At 42.0% G+C, this 20,696-nt stretch overlaps 1 protein-coding gene across 1 annotated transcript in view; it reads right to left on the reverse strand.

Annotated features, from left to right (window-relative positions):
* The window catches only part of myo10l3 (myosin X, like 3), a 111,269-nt gene that overhangs the window by 72,495 nt on the left and 18,078 nt on the right, over nucleotides 1-20,696 (reverse strand). Inside the window, exon 2 of the mRNA XM_041807540.1 lies at nucleotides 11,748-11,846. Coding sequence (XP_041663474.1) covers nucleotides 11,748-11,846 — 99 coding nt within the window. The remainder of the gene's footprint in view (nucleotides 1-11,747; nucleotides 11,847-20,696) is intronic.

The following is a 20,696-nucleotide window of genomic DNA, read 5'->3' on the forward strand; positions in this document are numbered from 1 at the left end:
CATGTTTCTGTGGTATCAGGGTTTGTGAAAGCTTCACCCTTTCACCTTGAGGTGGGGGTGGGAGCAGCCTTTACAGCCACTCTGGAGCAGAAATATAAAGATTTATTTTACAGCCAGATGTTCCCTAAACATGCAGTTTTATCCCCACCCAATCTGTTTTAGTAAAGTAGCCCTGATTCACATGGCAGTGTTTCACTGTCTAATAAAAGTAACAGGCTTAACTCCTGCTTACATCATCAGCATCTTCATTTCACAGAGAATTTTAACACACACTCAGTGTGACTGATGTTATTACAAACATCTGTATGCAGTACTAAACGCATGTTTAAAAAGGTCCCAAATCCTCTTCAAGTAGCCTCAGATGAAAACTAGTGTCTGTTCCCAGACAACAGGCTAGCTTTTTATCATTTATACTAGTCACCCTTCACGGCTGTCATATTATTACTGTTGGTACACTGAAGCCAAGCATCAACAAACTATTCAGAGCTAGCGTTAGCGATAGCTTGCGTTGCAGCACCCCCCAAAGTCATGTGTCCAATTAACCTCCTAGAACCCTCTTTAACCATGAAACTGCTTTTTATTCTTTTACTGTTGTCTTAAAATTAAACTAAAAACAGCATGACTTGTAGCCTATGCACGGTGGGAAAATTGCTGCAAGCTAAATATGTTAGCTTTGGCTAATGTTTATGCTAGCATAGGGTGACCAGATTTCTGTAGTGTAAACTTAGTACGTTTCCAGTTTGGCAGAGTAAAACCACTAAATATTGTCATGATGACATACCAATTGGACACTTAAAGGTCACACATTTGACCCCTCTAAGGCAAGTTTAAATCGGTCTTAGACAGGGGTGTCCAAACTTTTCCTACAAAGGGCCACATACAGAAGTATTTTAGTCGGGCCGCTTTCATTCCTATTCATATTTCAAAGTAAGTAACTGAGCCAGTGTAATTTAATACATGCTTAGCGATTGAGTATGCCTAAATGGATAGTCAGTGACTGACAGGGCAAATAAACAGCGATTTTCAGGATTTTGGGGAGCCAATGAGAATTCAGAGGCCCTGTTTTGCCCTGGCTACCATTGGCTCCGCCCCTGAAAAGTTATTGGTGCTGTTATTTGCTGTGATAATCCATCAGGACGTTATTAATCAAGATATCTTCCTGTCAAAATGTTTGTTTACAGATTTAACATACTAGCACTGCCTTGTGCAGAAAACAAGAAGTACAATAGAGTTAAGCACAAGCTTCATTAATGTAGGCCATATTTCATTTTATCTGTAGAATTTGCTGCGGGCCACTCAAAAGTGGGCCGCGAGCCGCATTTGGCCCCGGGCCATAGTTTGGACACACCTAGTCTTAGAGGTCCCCAAAACATGCCTTTGAAATCTGAAAAAAAAAACACTCCAGTATTGAATTTCTGCATATCTAGAAACCCCTCTGTTTCAGCCCTGCTCAGAAGGAGCTGTTTCTGTGTCTATGGCTTTAAATGTTAATGAGCTGTCTGACTCCGCCCCTGACTCCACCCCTCTCAGGAAATGGATGTGGCTCTCCTGATCTTCCTCTCAGCTGCCAACTGAGAGGGGGATGGAACTTTCTTCCAAGCAGGGACGGCCAACCGAACCTGGGGGCAGGGCATACTCCCTACATGACATCATGAGGGGCGGAGCCAGACAGCTCAGCAACATTTAAAGCCACAGATACAGAAATGGCTCGTTCTGAGCAGGGCTGAAACAGAGGGATTTTTAGACATGCAAAAATCCAATGCTGGAGTGTTTTTTCAGGTACAAACTTCACAGGCATGTTTTGGGGACCTCTGAGACCGATGTAAACTTGTCTTAAAAGGGTCAAATATGTGACCTTTAAATGTTACAAATATGCAAAAAAGTATCAGTGCCCAGGATGGGGGCCAATTCTTTTACAGCACTGTATATTAAAATAAAATGAGAAAGTATTTCAAGTATTACAGTCATCTTTATTATCTTTATTTGATAATAAGGGAAACTGAAAACCTTCGCTCTTTGCTCAATGTAAATGTAATTTATGTAGGAGATTGCGTCTAGCACACTCAAACAAACCAAAGACATTTGAGAGACTTCTTAATCTTGTGTCAGCATACTTTACATTCCCTCAGCACAAGTTCAAAGTTTCTCTGAGGTGGCTCGAGTGAAGATAATACGATATAACAAACATCTAGAGGAGGCCTCAGGTCCGTGTTACACTCTCAATTTCAGTAAGCACCTCGTGTTTCACAGCAAGAAAACAAAGATCTGCTTTAGCCAAACACACAAAGAGCTGAATACTTGGAAAGCACCCTAACAACAACACAAGAGAGGATCTGTCTCCTCATGTTTGTGTCTGTATGTGTTGTTAGTCTGTCTCCATATGAGATGACCTTTGTTTTGGTTCTTCTTTGGAGAATTCTCTGCTCAGATTTCACAGAGCAAGCCTCGGGGTGTTTCACGCCTGACAACATCTGAGATGCTCACAGAAAACTGGAGCTGGAGATTTCAGTGAGGTTTAATATTCCTGCGTTCCCCCCCAGCAGCCGTTTGTTTTTGTTGGTTTCATTCCTGTGAGATAAATCACTGAGCTCTGAAATCACAGCCTCAGCATCCCACGTTAGCATTTATTCATGTCCAGATTAATACGTTTCAACATGATCTACTGAGAAAACAACACCCTTTAGAAACAAATACAAGAAAATGTGGATGAAACACAAGTGCATAAAAGGGTGACACCAACAGTCTTTCACATTTACACAACAGTAAAGTCTCCGACATACGGAAGACGATTAGGGCCATGGAAAAAAGAAAACTGAGATGCAATTTTGTTGGGTTTTTTTTTAATTGTGAGAAAAAAAGAGATCAAAGTCAGAATTCTGAAGTCAGAGTCAGAATTCTGAGAGCAAAGTCAGAATTCTGAAGTCAGAGTCAGAATTCTGAGAGCAAAGTCAGAATTCTGAGATCAAAGTCAGAATTCTTAATTTTTGGTCTCAGAATTACGACTTTAATGTCAGATTTCTGTCTTTTTTCTCACACAAATAAACTGCATCTCAAACTTTTTTCAGTGGTCCTTATCCTCATCCGTACCATTAAAACAATTATACATATTGAATTATTTTTCATACTAGACGTAAAAGCAGTAAACCTAGACTTGCAGTGTTGTTAATTCAAGATGTTCAGCAATTCTCCATCAACTCTCCAATAATGTACGTCTCTCATGCGGGTGCAGCATCTGTCATGCTAATGATTAGAGTGATGTAATGTTGTCATGGTAACATGTGACATGTGATTGATTATTGAAAAAGTACTCAGTACAAATCAATCCTCTGGAAATTGACACTACATTTCAAGTTAGGCTCCATGACTAGAGGCAAAACATATTAGCAACACCAGAAAAGGGGAAAAAGTCCGTAAGTCAGTGGTTTATGTTGTCTGCAGCTTGTTGACTATGGAAGAGGGTTCAAAAACTTTGTCACACCAAGGACACAAATATGACAATACCCTCAGGTGGAAGGCTCCTTTTTGCAAATTTTTTGGGGTGTTGCACTGAGTCTGTGTGGAGAGGTCTCATACATCTGGACACTGCAATTTTAAGCCATTCTTCTTTGTAAAACTGCAAAAGCTCTGTCAGGTTGTACAGGAATCAGGCTTAAACAGACCTTTTCAAGTCCAGCCACAAATTCTCTATTGGACTGGGGTCTGAGCTTTCACTCATCCACTGCAGAACATTCATCTTGGTATTTTAAACCACTTCTGTGTAGCTTTCTCTGTATGCTTCAGCTCATTGTCCTACTTGAAAATAAATCTTCTCCCAAGTCGTAGATCTCTGTCGGACTGGAAAAGATTGTCCTCCAGGATTTTCCTACATTTTGCAGCATTAATTTTCCCCTCTACCTTCACTAGCCTTCCAGGACCGACTGCTGAGAAGCATCTCCCAGCATGATGCGGCTGAGAGGCATCCCCACAGCATGATGGTGCTGAGAAGCAGCCCCACAGCATGATGGTGCTGAGAAGCAGCCCCACAGCATGATGGTGCTGAGAAGCAGCCCCACAGCATGATGCTGCCACCACCATGCATCAAAGCAGGGATGGTGTGTTTGTGGTGATATGCGGCCATTTGACCATGGAGTCTCCCACAGTCCTTCTGGTGAACTCTAGTCCAGATTGAATCTGAGTTTTCTTCAACAGTGTCTTTCTCTTTGCCACTCTCCCATAAAGCTCTGACTGGTGAAGAACCCGGCCAACAGTTGTTGTCTGCAGAGTCTCTCCATCTCAGCTGCTGAAGCTTGGAACTCCTTCAGAGTAGTCATAGGTGTCTTTGTGTCCTCTCTCACTAGTCTCCTTCTTGCACGCCCACTCAGTTTGTGTGGACGGTCTGATCTAGGCAGATTTACACATTTCTTCATGATGGATTTAACTGAACTCTGGGGGATGTTCAGGGCCTTGGAATATAGATCCCCTGACTCATACATTTGAATAACTTAAGCTCCGAGTTGCTTGGAGTGTTCTTTTGTCTTCATGGTGTAATGGTAGCCAGGAATACTGATTTAGCAGTGACTGGACCTTTGAATTAGGTCAGTCACTTTAAAGGGGATGAATATTTATGCACTTATTTATTTTACATTACAGATTTTTATTTAATTGGCATTACTCTGTAGAAATCTGTTGTCACTTTGGCATTGAAGAGTTTTTTTTTTACTTTTTTTTTGGTCAAAAAAGCCAAATTATACTGACCATGTTTGATTTTTAAAGTCAATAAAAGGGTAAAACATCCAAGGGGGTGAATACTTATTTAAAGGCACTGTATGTTTTGAGGTGTGTTCTACTTTAAGATTAGCATAGAACAAATCAAAAAGGCTTAAATATGCAAATATTTTTGTCACAGTGTTGATGATATAGATCTTTAAAATTTTGTTCACTCTTTCTTCACTCCTAGGTGGTCGGGACTCCCACTTTGAAAAACACCATAGTCTATCCTTTCCTTGTTTCTATTCTTGGTTTATTTCTTCCTTCCTTCCTACTCAAATAAAAACTGAAAAAAACAAAAGCATGACTGAACGTGTTGTCTGCCGTGTTAAATCTGTATATAGGTCAGTCTGTCATACTATGAAGGTCATGTTATCAACTAAACGTCTTATAAGTAATCCTGAAAGTACCATTCATTCTAAAAATGCAAGTTTTTAAGTATTTTTTCTTTTTCTACTGGCTGAAAGTCTTGAGCTTTCACTTGAACAATGCACAAAAAGACATTTTCTGCTTGAATTTGAAAAAAATATGATCAAAGTCAGAATTCTGAGATTAAAATCATAATTCTGAGATCAAAGTCAGAATTCTGTTTGAAAAAAAATATGTTTCTGCTAAAGACTTTGCACTCATTAAAAATTTATATATTATTTTTTTTTCAGTTCAGTAATTTAGAAAGTTAAAAGGCCGTCTTGTGAGCTAAAATGCAGCACACTAGACCAAGAGTGACGTCTGCTTCAAATAAAACCGACTTAATAGTGTGAACAATTTTCCCAACAATAACAAGCCTCTGAATTTAAACTGTTGCAGCGATGACGCTCTCTCTCCTTTTGTTTCCTGCGGGCTGAAACCACACCCTGCTGCTGCCGCCGCTTTGTTCCAGCAGCTCTCCTGAATATTCACACATCAGGGCGGAGCGGCTCACCGCCAGAGACACTCGGACCTTTAGAAAAGACACATGTGCACAAACGCTGTCCTGTTTATCGCTGTCTGTTTCTGCCTTGCCTGACTCTGGCTCTGTCTTACAGTGAGTCCATCTGCTGAAGGGGGATCCCACCCAGACCCTCGGGACAGGGGAGGGGGGGTCATGAGGAGATAGGCTTATTAAAGGGAAAATAGGATACTGGAGTGAAATAATGCCATAAAACAGACATGTCTTGATATCAATACATCAATAAAAAGTAGAAAATTAAAAATCTTTGGTGTAGTTGTTTACTCCACAAACAGACCCTCACAATAACACGTGTGAGAACGTGTTATTTCTGTGAGAACACTCATGAATGCACATCACTCACATACAATGACTCCATTGAGCAATAATCCAGAAAAGACTGAGGGGCCATTAATGACCTATTTAAATCTCAGAGACTGCAGGCCAGCAGGAGAAAAACTCGTTCAGATGTCACACTTTGTCAGGGTTACAGCTCATATTTCTCTCAGTCTGGCCAAAAGTGTGTAAATGCAAATACAAAACTAAAGACCTTATTTGTTGTTCAGTTTATGCACAAGATGGAAAGAGGAATCAAGGTCAGCAGACGCTGCTGGAACCAATCCATTCATCTGTAGAGAGTCAATTAGGAAAAAAAGACATGAAAAACTTGCTTTGTTACATAAAACAACCAAAGATTTTCCCGTCCTTATCAAACTAAATGAGGAGAAACCTCACTAATACACCTCTATGGCACTTTCCTTTAAAATAATCTCCATTGTAGTAATTTAATATTTACTACTTTTTCAGATGTATTTCTTCTACCAACTCAAAGATTACTACACTTTGTTCAAAATTATTATGCAATTGATATTTTTCTCTGATTTTCCTAAATAGTCGATGTAAATGACAGTCATCAACCGCTAGAGCGTAATTCAGATTTTACTAAACAAACCTCCCAATGATTACTTTTTTTTTCAAAAATGAAAAACTCAAAATGCACTGTTCCACATTATGCACAACAGAGTTTCACAACATAAATGGTCATGTGTTAAATTTGCAGCATTAGGAGGTCATATTTACTGAAATCAAAGCTATTTAAATCAAAAACATCTTAACAGGACAAGTTCCATGTTAACATAGGAGCCCTTCTTTGATATCACCTTCACTATTCTTGCATCCATTGAACTTGTGAGTTTTTGGAGAGTTTCTGCTTGAATTTCTTTACAGGATGTCAGAATATCCTCCCAGAGCTGCTGTTTTGATGTGAACTGCCTCCCACCCTCATAGATCTTTAGCTTGAGGATGCTCCAAAGGTTCTCAGTAGGGTTGAGGTCAGGGGAGGATGGGGGCCACACCATGAGTTTCTCTCCTTTTATGCCCATAGCAGCCAATGACACAGAGGGATTCTTTGCAGGATGAGATGGTGCATTGCCATGCATGAAGATAATTTTGCTACAGAAGGCACTGTTCTTCTTTTTGTACCATGGAAGTAAGTGGTCACTAAGAAACTCTTGCCCCATTTACACGACAATGTTTTCAAGTGAAAACACAAACATTTTGTAGCGTTTTGGCTGTCCGTTTACACAGCAATGGTGTTTTGGTGCCTGAAAACGGAACTTTTCGGAAACGGGCTCCAGGGGGGAAATTTTTCAAAACACCCCCGTCTCTGTGTAAACAGGGAAACTGGCACTTTCTGAAAACAGACATACGCACTGTGGCTGCAGTAAATATCCATGCGCGAGTAGGCGTATAACGCATGCGTGGACCCATACGCCGTATGGGTCTAGTCAGAATCTGGTGCAGGCACGAAAATCATACCGCCATCTACTGGCCTTCTCCCGGGCCATACTTCTCTTACAGACTGAACAGGATTGTCCTCCAGGACTCATTTTACCCTTGACCTTCACAAGCTTTCCAGGGCCGGCTGCTGAGAAGCATCCCCACAACATGATGCTGCCACCATCATGCTCCACAGTGGGGATGGTGTGTTAGTGACGATGCACTACATCAAGTATCCTCAGCTTCTTAAAGGGGCAGTGCACACTAAAATCACTGGAGGGTAATGGCGCTGTACTGATTTAAGGCAGAGCTGGCAATAGCAAAGCAGAAGGAGGGACTGGAAATTTGAAGGAAGTTTGTCGAGTGATTGGATAATGATTCATGTGAAATCAGCATCGCTCAAGTTGTCTCCCTGAGCTTGCAGGCGTTACTCTTTTTGTTTGAAACATGAAATCAGCTCACATGGGAACAGAGACGGAGAATGGCAACCAAACAGCTGGATTAATCCATCCATCCCTGCCGTATTGTTCAGTAGGATGAAGATGACGTCACGACCTGCAGCAGCAGCTATTTAGTTCAGGTGACAGAGCCTCTTCCTGCTTTTCTTTACATGCTCCCCCCTCTGGGAATAACACACTGTTAATCCAGCTGGTGCCATCTGGCCACACATGCATACACACAAAGCTATGAGATATTTCGCTCCCAGCTTCAAGTTGCTGCGTCTTTTCTTCCACACGGGTCTGTGGTTTGTGGGGATGAGACAGTGATGGATGCTGATATGACGGTTAATGTGACAGCAGCCAGGTCAGCCCCTTACAGCCGAGGCTGACTTAAAGTCTGCAGGCGGAGCACTCAAGCAGGCAGCTGCACCTTAGCGTGAGCACTGATGCAATGGATAATGTTATATCCAAACCACCCTGAGGGGAAAATTCTGCCAGTATACATTTAACTAACCACGCCTGACGCTGCACAGACATCCAAACCCGGCCTGCAGAGGGGTTAAATAAAGATTATACTCCTAAATCTGGGAATGCAAATAAAGCTGAGCAGATATGTCATCCAGAGGATCACATGAGGTCAGGCGGCGACCCTGAGGGCGGAGACGATCTGTTTTTCAATCTCACATTCCTGTCATTCTGGCTGCACTGTCTTTATCACAGAGGAGACGTCTATATGCCTGTCCTGATGACCAGATGATCCTGAGCTTACATGTGAAGATCATACGAGTCAGTTCAATGCCACGATCCCACTCACGGTCACAGAAACCAAATGTTGTTTTTTAAAATCCCTCTGGAGGCGTAGCAAGCGTCGGCCACAGAGAAATACCCTGTGGTATTCTCCATTCACACCACAATGATTAACAAGAAGCAGGGTCTGATTTCTTCCTTAAACCCCGACCTATAGCTGTAAATCCGTCTTAACTGCTATAGATGGTGATTCCAGCGTTCAGAGTCATCCCCGCCCTTCTGACCACACGCTGACTTCTCACTCTGCAGGAATCTTCACCGCCAACAGAGAAACATCAAACCAGGGTGAGGGCACACGGAAGGGATGAGTTCATATTTTCCTCCTTACATGTTTCATAGTTCTTCACTTTAAAAAGCAAATACTGGATAGAAGAACACCCCACTGAGAATGAGGCTATTCAGGCATACTTCAGTGGACGTGCAGGCTCTAAATTTCCACCGATGACTTCTTATCACATGCCAGGACCAAAAACACAAACACACTTAGCTTATGGTGAGCGCCATGCTTGTGTGACGGGGGCTAAGTGATGAAATGATCTCTAAAGAAGACTGCAAGAAAACTTTGGTTACAAACTTTAACTCCATAAGTGTCAAACAGACATTTTCCCTGCACATCAACAGCTGCGTTTCCATTACACTTGAAAATGTGCAAAATCAAAATAGTGCAATAAAAAACTGGTAATGGAAACGTGTGAATTTCGAAAAAACCCTAAAATATCGCCAAAAAGTTTTTACGCTTTCATGAGGAGGTTTTTCAGGCGTTTCGATTTAGAAATATATCGCAAAAGTGCAATGGAAACACTTTTTCTGCATTTACAAGTCACGGGACGTGACGTATGGTGTCACGTGACCAGTCACTCCGAGACAACATGGCACGGTACGTGTGGGCAGAAGAAGAGACTTTTCTTAACATCATACTTCTACCCTTATGCGTGGCTTTTGCCGTACGTACGGACTTTACCTCTGAACTATCACCCATTTCCTTCGTCTTTTGTTCAAAATGATCAAGGCAACCGCCGTAGATGTAACCAAAACCATACCGACACGCAACAGGTTTTGAGAGTCAAGCTTCCCTGCAGCGGATTCACGCGAGATGAGATTTTACGAGAAATGCGAGTCCTATGCCCAAAACTCCCCTCAATGGACCCTTTTTGGCCAGTATTTTTCATCCCATTTCACCAAATTTCCACCAATTTATGCCAATTTAAAGCCATTTTAGCCACTTTTTAACTGCCTTTACCACTATTTATGCCCATTTGTGCCACTTTAACCCACATTAAAAATCAGGACAAACTCTTGTTAGTCTGTTCTTTTGTTTTTAACAGAAAATGGAAAAAATGGAAGCATTAGCCGTTTTCCTGTTTCAAAAGGTCACATATTTTATCCCTTTTAAGACAAGTTTATACTGGTCTCAGAGGTCCCCAAAACATGCCTGTGAAGTTTGTTGCTAAAAAACACCCCAGTATTGGATTTCTGCATGTCTAAAAACCCCTGGTTCCTGTATTTGTCTCTTTCCTGCATCCTTGAAAGAGGATGCAGGAAAGAGCATCCACATTAGCATCCGAAGTGAAAGCAAATAACACAGTGTTGTCTTAAATGACCACTCTAATGTGTAGAGTATCAACACTTTCCAGTGTAAATTTAACTCTGAACCCATGACATTTATATAAACTTGTATTTCAGTGACCCATAGGGACAAGCATTGCTGTAAGTGCTAAAAATGTGTGGCATCAGCTGGCATGTTTGCTCTATAAAACATAAATATTAACTCTTTGGGCACCAGTTTTTTCAAGAAAATATTCCATTTTGAGATCAAGATTTCAAAAGGCAGTAGCTTGAAAGTGGTCAGAGATAAAGGCATACTGTAAACCAGAAAAATCTTCAGTATGACCCAAAGTTTGTGATGGGAGTAAATTCACTTATCTAATTTGCATATTCTGATGTCACCAGGCAGCCTCCACCGCCACTGCTTCTACCACATCTGCCCCTTCCTCTGGGGTGTTTTTTTCTTCCTGCTACCTCCGTCAATATTCGTGTTTTGACCACCCCTGCAACCCCCACCATGTCCCCACCCTGGCCTCGGTGAGGAAAACCATCGGCTTCGGTATGTGCTGCTTGTGGACTCTCATGGCGCACGGAGTCACTGTGGCTCTGACCCACCGGTAGTCTCGGTCTCACCGGATGACTGAACGTCATCGTCACAGGGGTGAATATTCCTCTATTCCTCCCAGCATTGTGAGTATTCTCGTTACAATTCACTCTCTTTCTCTCTTTTACGCACCAACTACAACCACTTCTGCCAATTCCTTGTTTCCTCAACCAGTGGTGAGTCTTCAAACTCTCTCTCTCCAAAACTTTGAATAGAAACACGCCCACAAATGCTGCTGGGATTGAAGTTACTCATGTCCGCCATCTCCTGGTGTAAAGTGGTAACAACATTAGGCACCATTTTTGCAGCTAGAGCCTGTTTAATTCAGCAGTGTTGCAATTTTGTGACTTTGCCACTTAAAGGGTTAAATAAGTCAATAATATTTTGTGTTAAATTTCAGTTTTTATCCATATCAAGACAGTTATTGGGGTCAATCTTTGCAGAACCCAAGTGTGAAAGGGTCTGAAAGTGGAAGTGATTCTGGATGTCAAGGTCCTCTAGTCCTTGGGCCCTACCCTGTTCCTTCCTCAGACCTTGACCTGATTATGAGACCAAATTCTGGACGGTCATGTGCCCTGCCAACTGCTTTATTTCAGTACAAAGACATTCCTTAAGACAACAGCGGGACTGGAAACTCATTTTGGCCCTACAAACATTTGAATGAGGATCTATTTTTTAACTGTCCATCACCACCCTCGCTCGCTCCCTCTCTGTCTCTCTCTCTGTCGAACAGGATTTCCTCCAGACACAAAGACCGGCCCGCTCCGCCAAACAGATAAGCTCAGGCCAATGACTTGACACAAGGAGCCCATTCCTGTCATTCTTACTTTCTTACAAATGGTGTTGATCCCACCACTGGACCCCGTCACCAAACACATGTACAAACGATTAACCTTACCTTCCCATAGTCGGTGGTCAGGACCAGAGACGAATCATCACAGGAGCTGACGGTGGAGGGGAGGAGCTGCTCTTTGTGTCTCAGCCAGACACGGGCCCCCTGCAACACAAAGGCAAGAGGAACAGCATTAGCATCTGGACTCAGGGCTCAGGATGGAGTCCCGTTTGAAGTTTGCACACTTAAGGTGCACACTCATCTGGTAAGGACAGGGAAACTTAAACCTTAAAAATATGCAAAATTAAACAGTAGTCCCACAAATTAAAGGGGAATATGAAGGTAATTGTGTTGGAAAAAGCTGTAAAGGTTTACTCCCTTTCCCAGCATTGCTCACCACTCTCTGCCACATTGCTGCCCCCTCACCACCGACTCTGGCACAGCTATCCTCTTATTAAACTGTCATTGCCTCTTTACAGAAGAAAAGTTGTTTGCCAGGCAGCGTGCACAGGGCGTGTCAGAGGCTAAACTATCACTCATAGTAATACACACTGTCAAAAAAGCCTGTAGACTTTCATTGGAAGGTCTAAACGCTCCATGAAACACACGATTTTGACCCATAAGCGGCATTTGCCACTGACGCAAATCAATCAGTGCACATTTTTAATCCCAGATCTGATCCCTGCTCCAGACGGAGGAAAACAATGAGCAATACAGCTGATCTGAGTGGCCCAGTCTCCTGTGTTTGTGTATCTAAGTCACTGACCTCCCCAGACGTGTTTGTTAGCAGCTCAGTGACCAGCAGCAATAACAGGAATCTGCGGCTGATTGCTCACACCGACGGTTATTTCCTGAGAGTGGAAGTAAGACACATTTATAGAACGGGGGGGGGGGGGGGGGGGGTTTAACGACTGTAGGGGATGAGCATGAATGCCTGTGGTTAACCTTAACTGTAATTCTTCACTGATGACAAAACCCCATTTTTCTCCTCAAAAAGGGTCAAACAGCTGGTTGGAGAGCATAAAGGGGCCGACACGTTCTGATGATTAAATTAAGACCTTCAAAAAAACTTTTTACTAGACTGGAAAAGTTGAATACCACTAGGGCTGGGCAATTAATCGCAAATTAGATTAAATCACAATATAGCATGCTGCAATTTTCAAATCGCAGACAGTGCAATATTTCTTTAACCAGAAAAGTGTCAAAATACCAGTTTGATACAATCTTTTTTCTTTTTTCATGCTTTATACCAGTGTAACTCAATCCTGCTCAACCAAAGAGCCAAAATGTTGAAAAATACCTTTGCAAGAGCCACGCAGTGGTGAAAAGTGGCCAAAACAGCTTGAAGTAGCAATAACATTAAGTTAAACATGGCAAAATGGTCAAAAAGCAACAAAAATGGGTGAAAATTGGCAAAAATGGGGAGGAAAAGGGTCAGAAAGTAGCAAAAAAAGGGTGAGAAGTGACAAAAAAATGGTTTACAGTTAGCATAAAATGGTCCAAAAGTGGCAAATAAATGAGTGAAAAGTGATGAAATGGGCAAAATGCAGTCAAGAGTGGCAAAAATGGACAAAAAAAATGAAAAGAAGTGGTATTTAATGACATAAGGTAGATGAAATGGGTGGGGAAAGAATGGTGAAAAAGGGCAAAAATGGGATAAGAGTGGCAAAAAGGAGTGGCTAAAATGGGCAAAAACTAGGGAAAGAAAGTGGTATTTACTGACAAAAGGTAGCTTATATGGGTGAAAGTGGGGAGAAAAAAGGGTGAAAAAGAGCAAAAATGGGATAAAAGTGGCAAAAAAGCCTTTAAAACTTCAAGTATCCTTTAAATTTTTTTTAATGAAAATCTTAATTTTTGTTCTCATGCATTTATTTTTCTTCATCAAAATGTGAATAATATGAGAAATGACCATCCCCTTCAATAAAGCAATTGATATCAAATTTGCACCCCCCCCCCCTTTTTTTTTTTTTTTTGCATTTTTGCCCATTTTAACCACATATGACTGTTTGTTATGCAAATTTTTGCCAGGTTAACCCATTTCTGATAAATTTCGGCCTAGTTTAAAACAATTTTTCATTTCATTTCTCAAAATTTTCTACCAATTCTTGCCATTTTTAACCTTTTTAATTCTGTTTCTAAGAGACAGGATTTACATTTTTAAGAGGGCTATTTACTACAGCACAAAAAAAAAAAAAAAATTGTTTAATTGATAAGAGAGTTAAAATGTGGTTATCAGAGCTTAGCTCTACATGACTCTGCTGAGCTCCGTGGGCCCCAGAAAGTCTCATGACTGTTCTTGACTGTGCATGGCTGTGTTCAACCACCTCCAGGTCCAGTGGGGGTCCCCGGTCTCTGGCACCTTTATTTTGGGGGTCGCAGGCTGAAAAGGTTGAGAACCACGGATTTGATGGACTATATCAATATTAAGAGGAAAATAAGCTCATATGAATAAATAAGCCTGGACTGCTTGAGGTATTTCTGCATGTACACGGCAGGAATCAGATTCAAATTCATGACTGTAGTTTGGTGGAAATATTTATTTGTTAGTGTGTGAATTCTGACTCCCACTTTTTATTTTTTTGTGTAAAATTAAAGCAAAGTCAGTCAGGCAGTGTGTCAATGCTTACACCTACCCCACAGCAGCATAGTCAGGGTTAAAACTGAAACAAATCAACCTTGCTGGTTTGGAATCCTTACAGGAGCCTTAAAGAGACTTATTTAAATGTCCCTACACGCCCTCTGCTATGTAATGTCTGTAATACGAGCTGTTTTCAGCGCAAGACTTATCCTACTTGCACTTACTTTAAGAAACTGACCTGAAAGTCCTCCTCTTTTGCATGAAGCTGATCAAATAAACCTCATTAATCATCAGAAGTGCTACCATTGAGGTAAGAAGGAGCAAAAGGGAACTGTGTGAGCAACAGAGCGTTAAAACCAAAGGGATCAATATTCATGGATTCCACTAGGAAACCTTATACAAGGTCACCACTTCCAGACATCAATCCTCATTAACTATTAACAACAGGCGACCATGTGTGCACACATCCTCATCCATGGAGCACAAGTGTTCTCCAGCAGGGTCACAGCAAAGATCAAAATGCTTCTGCTTCTCTTAAAAGCAATCTATCTGCTGCAGAGCGATGGCTCGATGAAGAATTAAATGAACTCTGCTGCAGCTAAAAGTCATGATAGGTGTCTATTCTTTGGTGATTCCTCCTTTTTTTGGACAAAAGGTCACTCAGTCCAGGCGGTCAGCCTGCAAACCCACTTCCATCATCAAGGATTTTTCTCCCCTCAGTCAGCTAATGGAGGGCAGCTAAATGCGGCTCTCTCAATCCACGGGGGACAGCGGTGAGTGGGGTAAGAGGGTCGAGTAATTTAGGAGGAGGCGGGGGAAGGAGGAAGAGTGCGGGTTCCTGATAGTGTCCCGCCCCCTATTGTCTGAGGCCCACAAACACCAAAACAACAGAGGTATTCTCCAGCAGAAGGCCTCGTATTAATTCACTTTCTGTTTGATATAAGAAGATTTCCACACCAGTGAGAGACCGCTTCTGCCTGGTACGAGCCGGGCATGCACGGCCTGTTCAGGGAAAAGCTGCTTCACGTGAGTCCTCTGAGGTCCTCTGAGGAGATTAATAGTGTTTACTCTATAGATTTTAAGGAGATCAGATCATGTTATGTAACTGGGACATGGGTTCAGCAGAAAATCGCTGGTACCTGATGTCTGTGAGCAGAGATGCAACAGTGGAGCCGAGGTTGTTTAAGAATAATGCATGAGCTAAAACACAGAAAAACCAGGGAGCGAGCTCTGACATGGAGACCAGCTCAGGGTTTTGTGTAGTTTTGCACCACAGCGCAGTATTTCTTGAATTTCAGTGGCACATGAATTTAATGGACAAAATGAAACAGCTTGAATGAGTCAGACTCTCTGAGGTTTTCCATTCACGCGGCTCTCAAACACACGCCTGGTTAAAACTTCATACATATATAAAGCTAAATTTCTCCAAACAGCAAAAGCACTCAGTTAAAGTGTTTCAAGCAGGAATTAAGAGAACCAATAATTGGCTATAATCACAGGTTGACGACATGAGTCAACATCTACAGCAGACCAAAGTCAGCAACACGCTGGAACATAAAGATGCTAATTTCAGCTTAGCGCTCTGCTTTGGCGTCTGTACAGTGAGCTGCTCCATGGAGAACTGCCAACCGGGCACTTTAATCAAAAACAGGCAGAAAAATCAGAATTTAGCCAAAAAAGAGAAAAACTGTACAAAGTCTGGTTTAAAGGTCACATATATTACCCCTTTAAGATAAGTTTATATCGAGCTCAGAGGTCCCTAAAACATGCCTGTGAAGTCTATTAAAAAAAAAAACACTGTAGTATTAGTTTTTTGCATGTCCAAAATCCCCTCTGTTTAAGCCCTGCTCAGAACGAGCTGTTTCTGTGTCTGTGGCTTTAAACGTGACTGAGCTGTCTGACTCCGCCCCTCTCAGGAAATGGATGTGGCTTAATGGGTGTGGCTCTCCCGATGCATATCTCAGCTGTATCAAGAGAGGAGGGGGGAACTTTCTTCCAAGCAGGGAGGGCCAACCAAACCTGGGGGCGGGGCTAACTCCCCACATGACATCATGAAGGGAAAATCTGAGAACGGCTTGGTTCAGCACACATTTTTCATAAGGTGGAGAAGGAAGGGGGAGGGGTAGATTATTCTGGTTTCTTGAGGGCAGGGGTTCTCGACATTGGGGTCGGGACCCGAGACACTGAGAGGGGGTCTCCAGTTGCTTTAAAGGGATGCTTCCAACATTTTGGCAAATTCGCTCATTGCCATAATTTCTGTAGTCTTAGTAATAGGTTCATTTTTGCCACTTCTAAACTAAGCCTTGCGACTCTCTACCTATTGTTGGCTCTGTTGACACATTATTACCCCCTTTTACCACTTTTTAAGCCACAGCTCACAATTTCAAAAGCCCATTTTTGCCAGTTTCTGACTATTTCTGCTGCAGCTAACCCGTTTTCGCCAGTTTATATCAATTTTCATCTCATTTCACCAAATGTCCACCTATTTTTGCCACTTTAACGCCATTTCAGCCACTTTTGAGTCCCATTTTACCAATTCAAATGCCCATTGTTGCCACTGTAACCCATTTTTGCCCATTTTAACCATATATCACTATGTTTTATGCCACTTTTATCTAATTTCTTGCATTTCTAACCCATTGCTGCTACTTTTAAAAATCTAGTTTCACCACCTTCCCCACCATTTTTTCCATTATTAACCAATTATTGTTATTGTATTTTAATTTTGTTTTTAACAAAAGGATTTACATTTTTAAGAGGGCTACTACTATACAAATGAATTAGAATTCATTTCTTTGATAAGAGTGGTTATTTTTCAGGTTAAATATAAAATACCACAGCTTAACTTCACAATGGACCATGATTTTGACGGCCCCCAGTTTGGCTGGGCCCCAGAAAGACGTTCCATTTCCCCCCTATTGGTTGGCCTTGTCTCCATGTGACTATTCTTGAATGTTCATGGCTGTGTTCAACCACCTCCAGGTCCAGTGGGGGTCCCCAGTCTCTGGCACCTTTATTTTGGGGGTCACGGGCTGAAAAGTTTTAGAACCTCTGCTTGAGGGGATTGTGGACGGCCAGAGACACATATTTTTGTTAGAAAAGCCTGAAAAAGTGATTCTTGCATCATCTGTGACCTTTAAAAGTGATAAAGAAGGACCTGAATTAGCTCTGGCATCCCTTTACCACAGTGATATTACTCCAGTGATGTCTGACTGACTTTGTCTTCATGTTTTAACAGTATAGAGGTCATCTTTTCATTAATTCACCAAAGCAAATAACAGTAAATCCAGAGTGGAGTTCTGTCAGACATCAGCAGACCATGAGCTGTTGAGTGGAGAACATTTCCTCCTGACATCATTTGGATTATTCGTTTTTCTCCATGAATAATCACCGGTAAGATGATGGTAGAGCACTGGGGCCTAAAACCAGCAGATGTGTGTCCGTTCACTTGTGTCTTTGCATGTGAGCATCTGAGTTTAAAGAGTCGGAAACTGGAGGGTGTTAAGTGGAGAAGAATTGTCTCAGCAACAGATGGTCTCAACAAAACTCCTCCCCCTTTGTCCCCTCCATCCTCAGGAGCTCCGTCACTAAGTCAGGACAAAGGGAACCACCTCTGACAGGGAGCTCGGGGGTTAACCAGGCGGAAATCTCCCAAACAAAGGCCAGCTGGGACGCTGAGGGACACGGGTATCAGCCTGAGTTAAGTCCTCTAGACTGGAGTCACCTGCTGCAGCACCAGAGAATGAATGAGAGTTTAAACAGTTCAAATGATGACAGAAAAGTGTTCACTGGAGATAATCATTCCCCTCCCCTGAACTGTCTCTGATAACCAGAGGTGTAAAAAGCTTTATTTAAACACAGAGCAAAACTGCAGCCATGACGATTGCACCAAAAGCTAATTTCAGCTTCTTTAAACCTCTTTAAATGCAAACATTGCAAAAATGATATCAAAGTGGAGAGTCTCATGAAGCACCAAAACATCTAAAATAATCAGAACTGTCAGAAAACCTGTCTCATTTTGATGCCCTGGCCATCTACAGCCTGTCTGAGCGTTTCCAGTAATATCCTCCTTAAATCTCCACACACAACAGGTGCACATGTGAAAATTAGCTTAGCGTTTCTCTAAACAGCATGCTTGAGTCTGAATCAGACACGGAGGCACACGTCCCCATGGTCTTGTCAGAGCTATGAAACTGAAGTTAAAGAACAGCTCTGCTGGATTAGCTGGTGCTTTAGCTTCATTAAGTCCATTTCTGAAACCATCAGCTTTCACATAACAATATTAGCCACCAGGAGCCACGGCCAAGAGGCTTCTGATGAACGCGTGTCTTTGGATACAACCCAGGCCATGACTTCCTTTTTCACAAGTTGCCATAATGCTTACAGTCCTGGGAGAAACGTAGTAGTAGGAGGTTTATCACATATCAACTTACAGACACTAATTCAAGCTCCAGAAATGCATTATGGCAATTTATTTTCTACCTCTTTGGCATTCACTTCAGCATGGTTTCTTACATATAGACCAGGAGGACCCAAACTTTTCAGCCATGACCTTCCAAAAATGGCGTTAGAGCTCAAGGACTCCCATCTTCCCTTGAGGCGGATAAAGTGCACAAAGCCTCATGTACAAAACTTGCCTTTTAGGTAGTTTTTACATCTTTTACTTGCATTTAAGCACAAATATCCCTTAAAAATTCTACCAGTTATCATTTTTATCATCATTTATCATTTTAACAATATTTTGTAAAATAATAGATACAATAATGTATGACGGAGCATTAGGGCCGCACGAAGAGAAGAAAAAATATACATATTTTTATGACATAATGAGAATAAAGTTGTAATATTATGAGAAAAAAATTCGTAATATTAATATAAACTTGTTTACTGTATTGAATGACGTAGCGACTTGCCTCTGGCAACATGGCGGCGACGCTGACGTCTGGCCAGCCAGTCTCCAGTCACATATTATGTCTGTGCTCAGTGATACATGAATTTGGATCATAAATCGATTCGAAAATTAATGTAACATTATCGCTGTGCTTGTTAACCCAAAAACTCACAAATTTTTCATCTACTTATATTTCCTTACTTGGCGGACTTGCCTCTAATAACATGGTGACGACAAACGGAGAAAACAACGAAGAAGACGATCAGTTCAAGTGACTTCTGGTATTAGGAGACGAGATACGGCGGCGATTTTCCAACTTCCGGTGTGAAGTGGAGGTCCTCAGATGCAGCCAGGTACTCTTGGAACTGGTTGCATAATTTGTGTCAAAAAATAGAACCATTAAACATAGTTTCTTGTTTTTGCATTTGAACCGATCTCTAATACTTTTATGTTATAATGCAGGACTAAATCGCTCATTCATAAGGCCCTGGTGGATTTTGGTTGCCACAGGGTCCTCAGTATATTCCACTGAACACTCGTAGATCATCTGAGGCCGAATCAGCTGACATTAGAAATCCAATCCTCCGTCACAGGCCGCCCCATCATGCTTTCTGACAAAGATCCCACTTAGGCTGAATGATGTGATGGTCAAGTTGGAGGCTTGTGTTTCTGCAGGTCGTCTAATGACATCCAGCTCAGAGATTTGCTAACGAAGAAGCCTTAAATATTTCATGGAGTACACGGTGCGAGGTGCCACGGTTCTTTCTCTGCCGTCTGGCGTAGCGCGAGCACAGGCGGTATCAGGTGATCGTATCGGCCAAGAACAAAGGAAAGCTAATTAACTCGTCCTGACTTGGACACGGTTGAACAGGTCGTTATGACGGGCTCATTTCTTGGATCATAGTTTGGTTTCACGGAGCAGCGAGGCTGTCGGGTCTGCAGGTAGGGCTGACTGTTGACCAGGAATGATGCCCGGCTGAGAGATGAGGAGATCAAGTTGGATGTTTGACAAGCGTCTCATTTGTTTGCGTCTCAGACGTAGAGGTGGATAAATGTCACACCGGAACGTATCCACCAGGGACAAATTCGTCCCAAAGAAACTGGAGCTGAAGCTGCTTTCACTTGTTGCTCTCGTATGTCCACACTTTCATTTGTGATCTGTTTGCTCTTAGTTATTTGACATGTAATTGAAGTCCAAATTCTCAGAGCGGCTCCTCGTTTAAAGACGGATGCTCAAACACGTGTGGTTTTTAAGTAGAGAACAACCACAAATACCAGAACAGCAGAATTATCATTACAATAGAGAGGCACAGGGCCACGCCGCTAACCTGCGGTGACCTCATTTATGGAGCCTGGACAGATGTGCAACTAAGAACTCCTAAAGACTGAATGGGCTGGTTTAGGGAGGTCAGAAACTCTCTGAAACTTGCATGTTTTAAAGGGTTTCTGCAAAGTGTGATGGAGGTGAAACTGCATTTTTTTTTTTCAAACAAAAACACGCAATTTAGGCAGGAATTCTATTTTTCAACATGGCTATTTGGGTAAG

This window comes from Cheilinus undulatus, linkage group 15 (genome assembly GCF_018320785.1).
Source record: "Cheilinus undulatus linkage group 15, ASM1832078v1, whole genome shotgun sequence".
NCBI classification, from domain to species: Eukaryota; Metazoa; Chordata; class Actinopteri; order Labriformes; family Labridae; genus Cheilinus; species Cheilinus undulatus.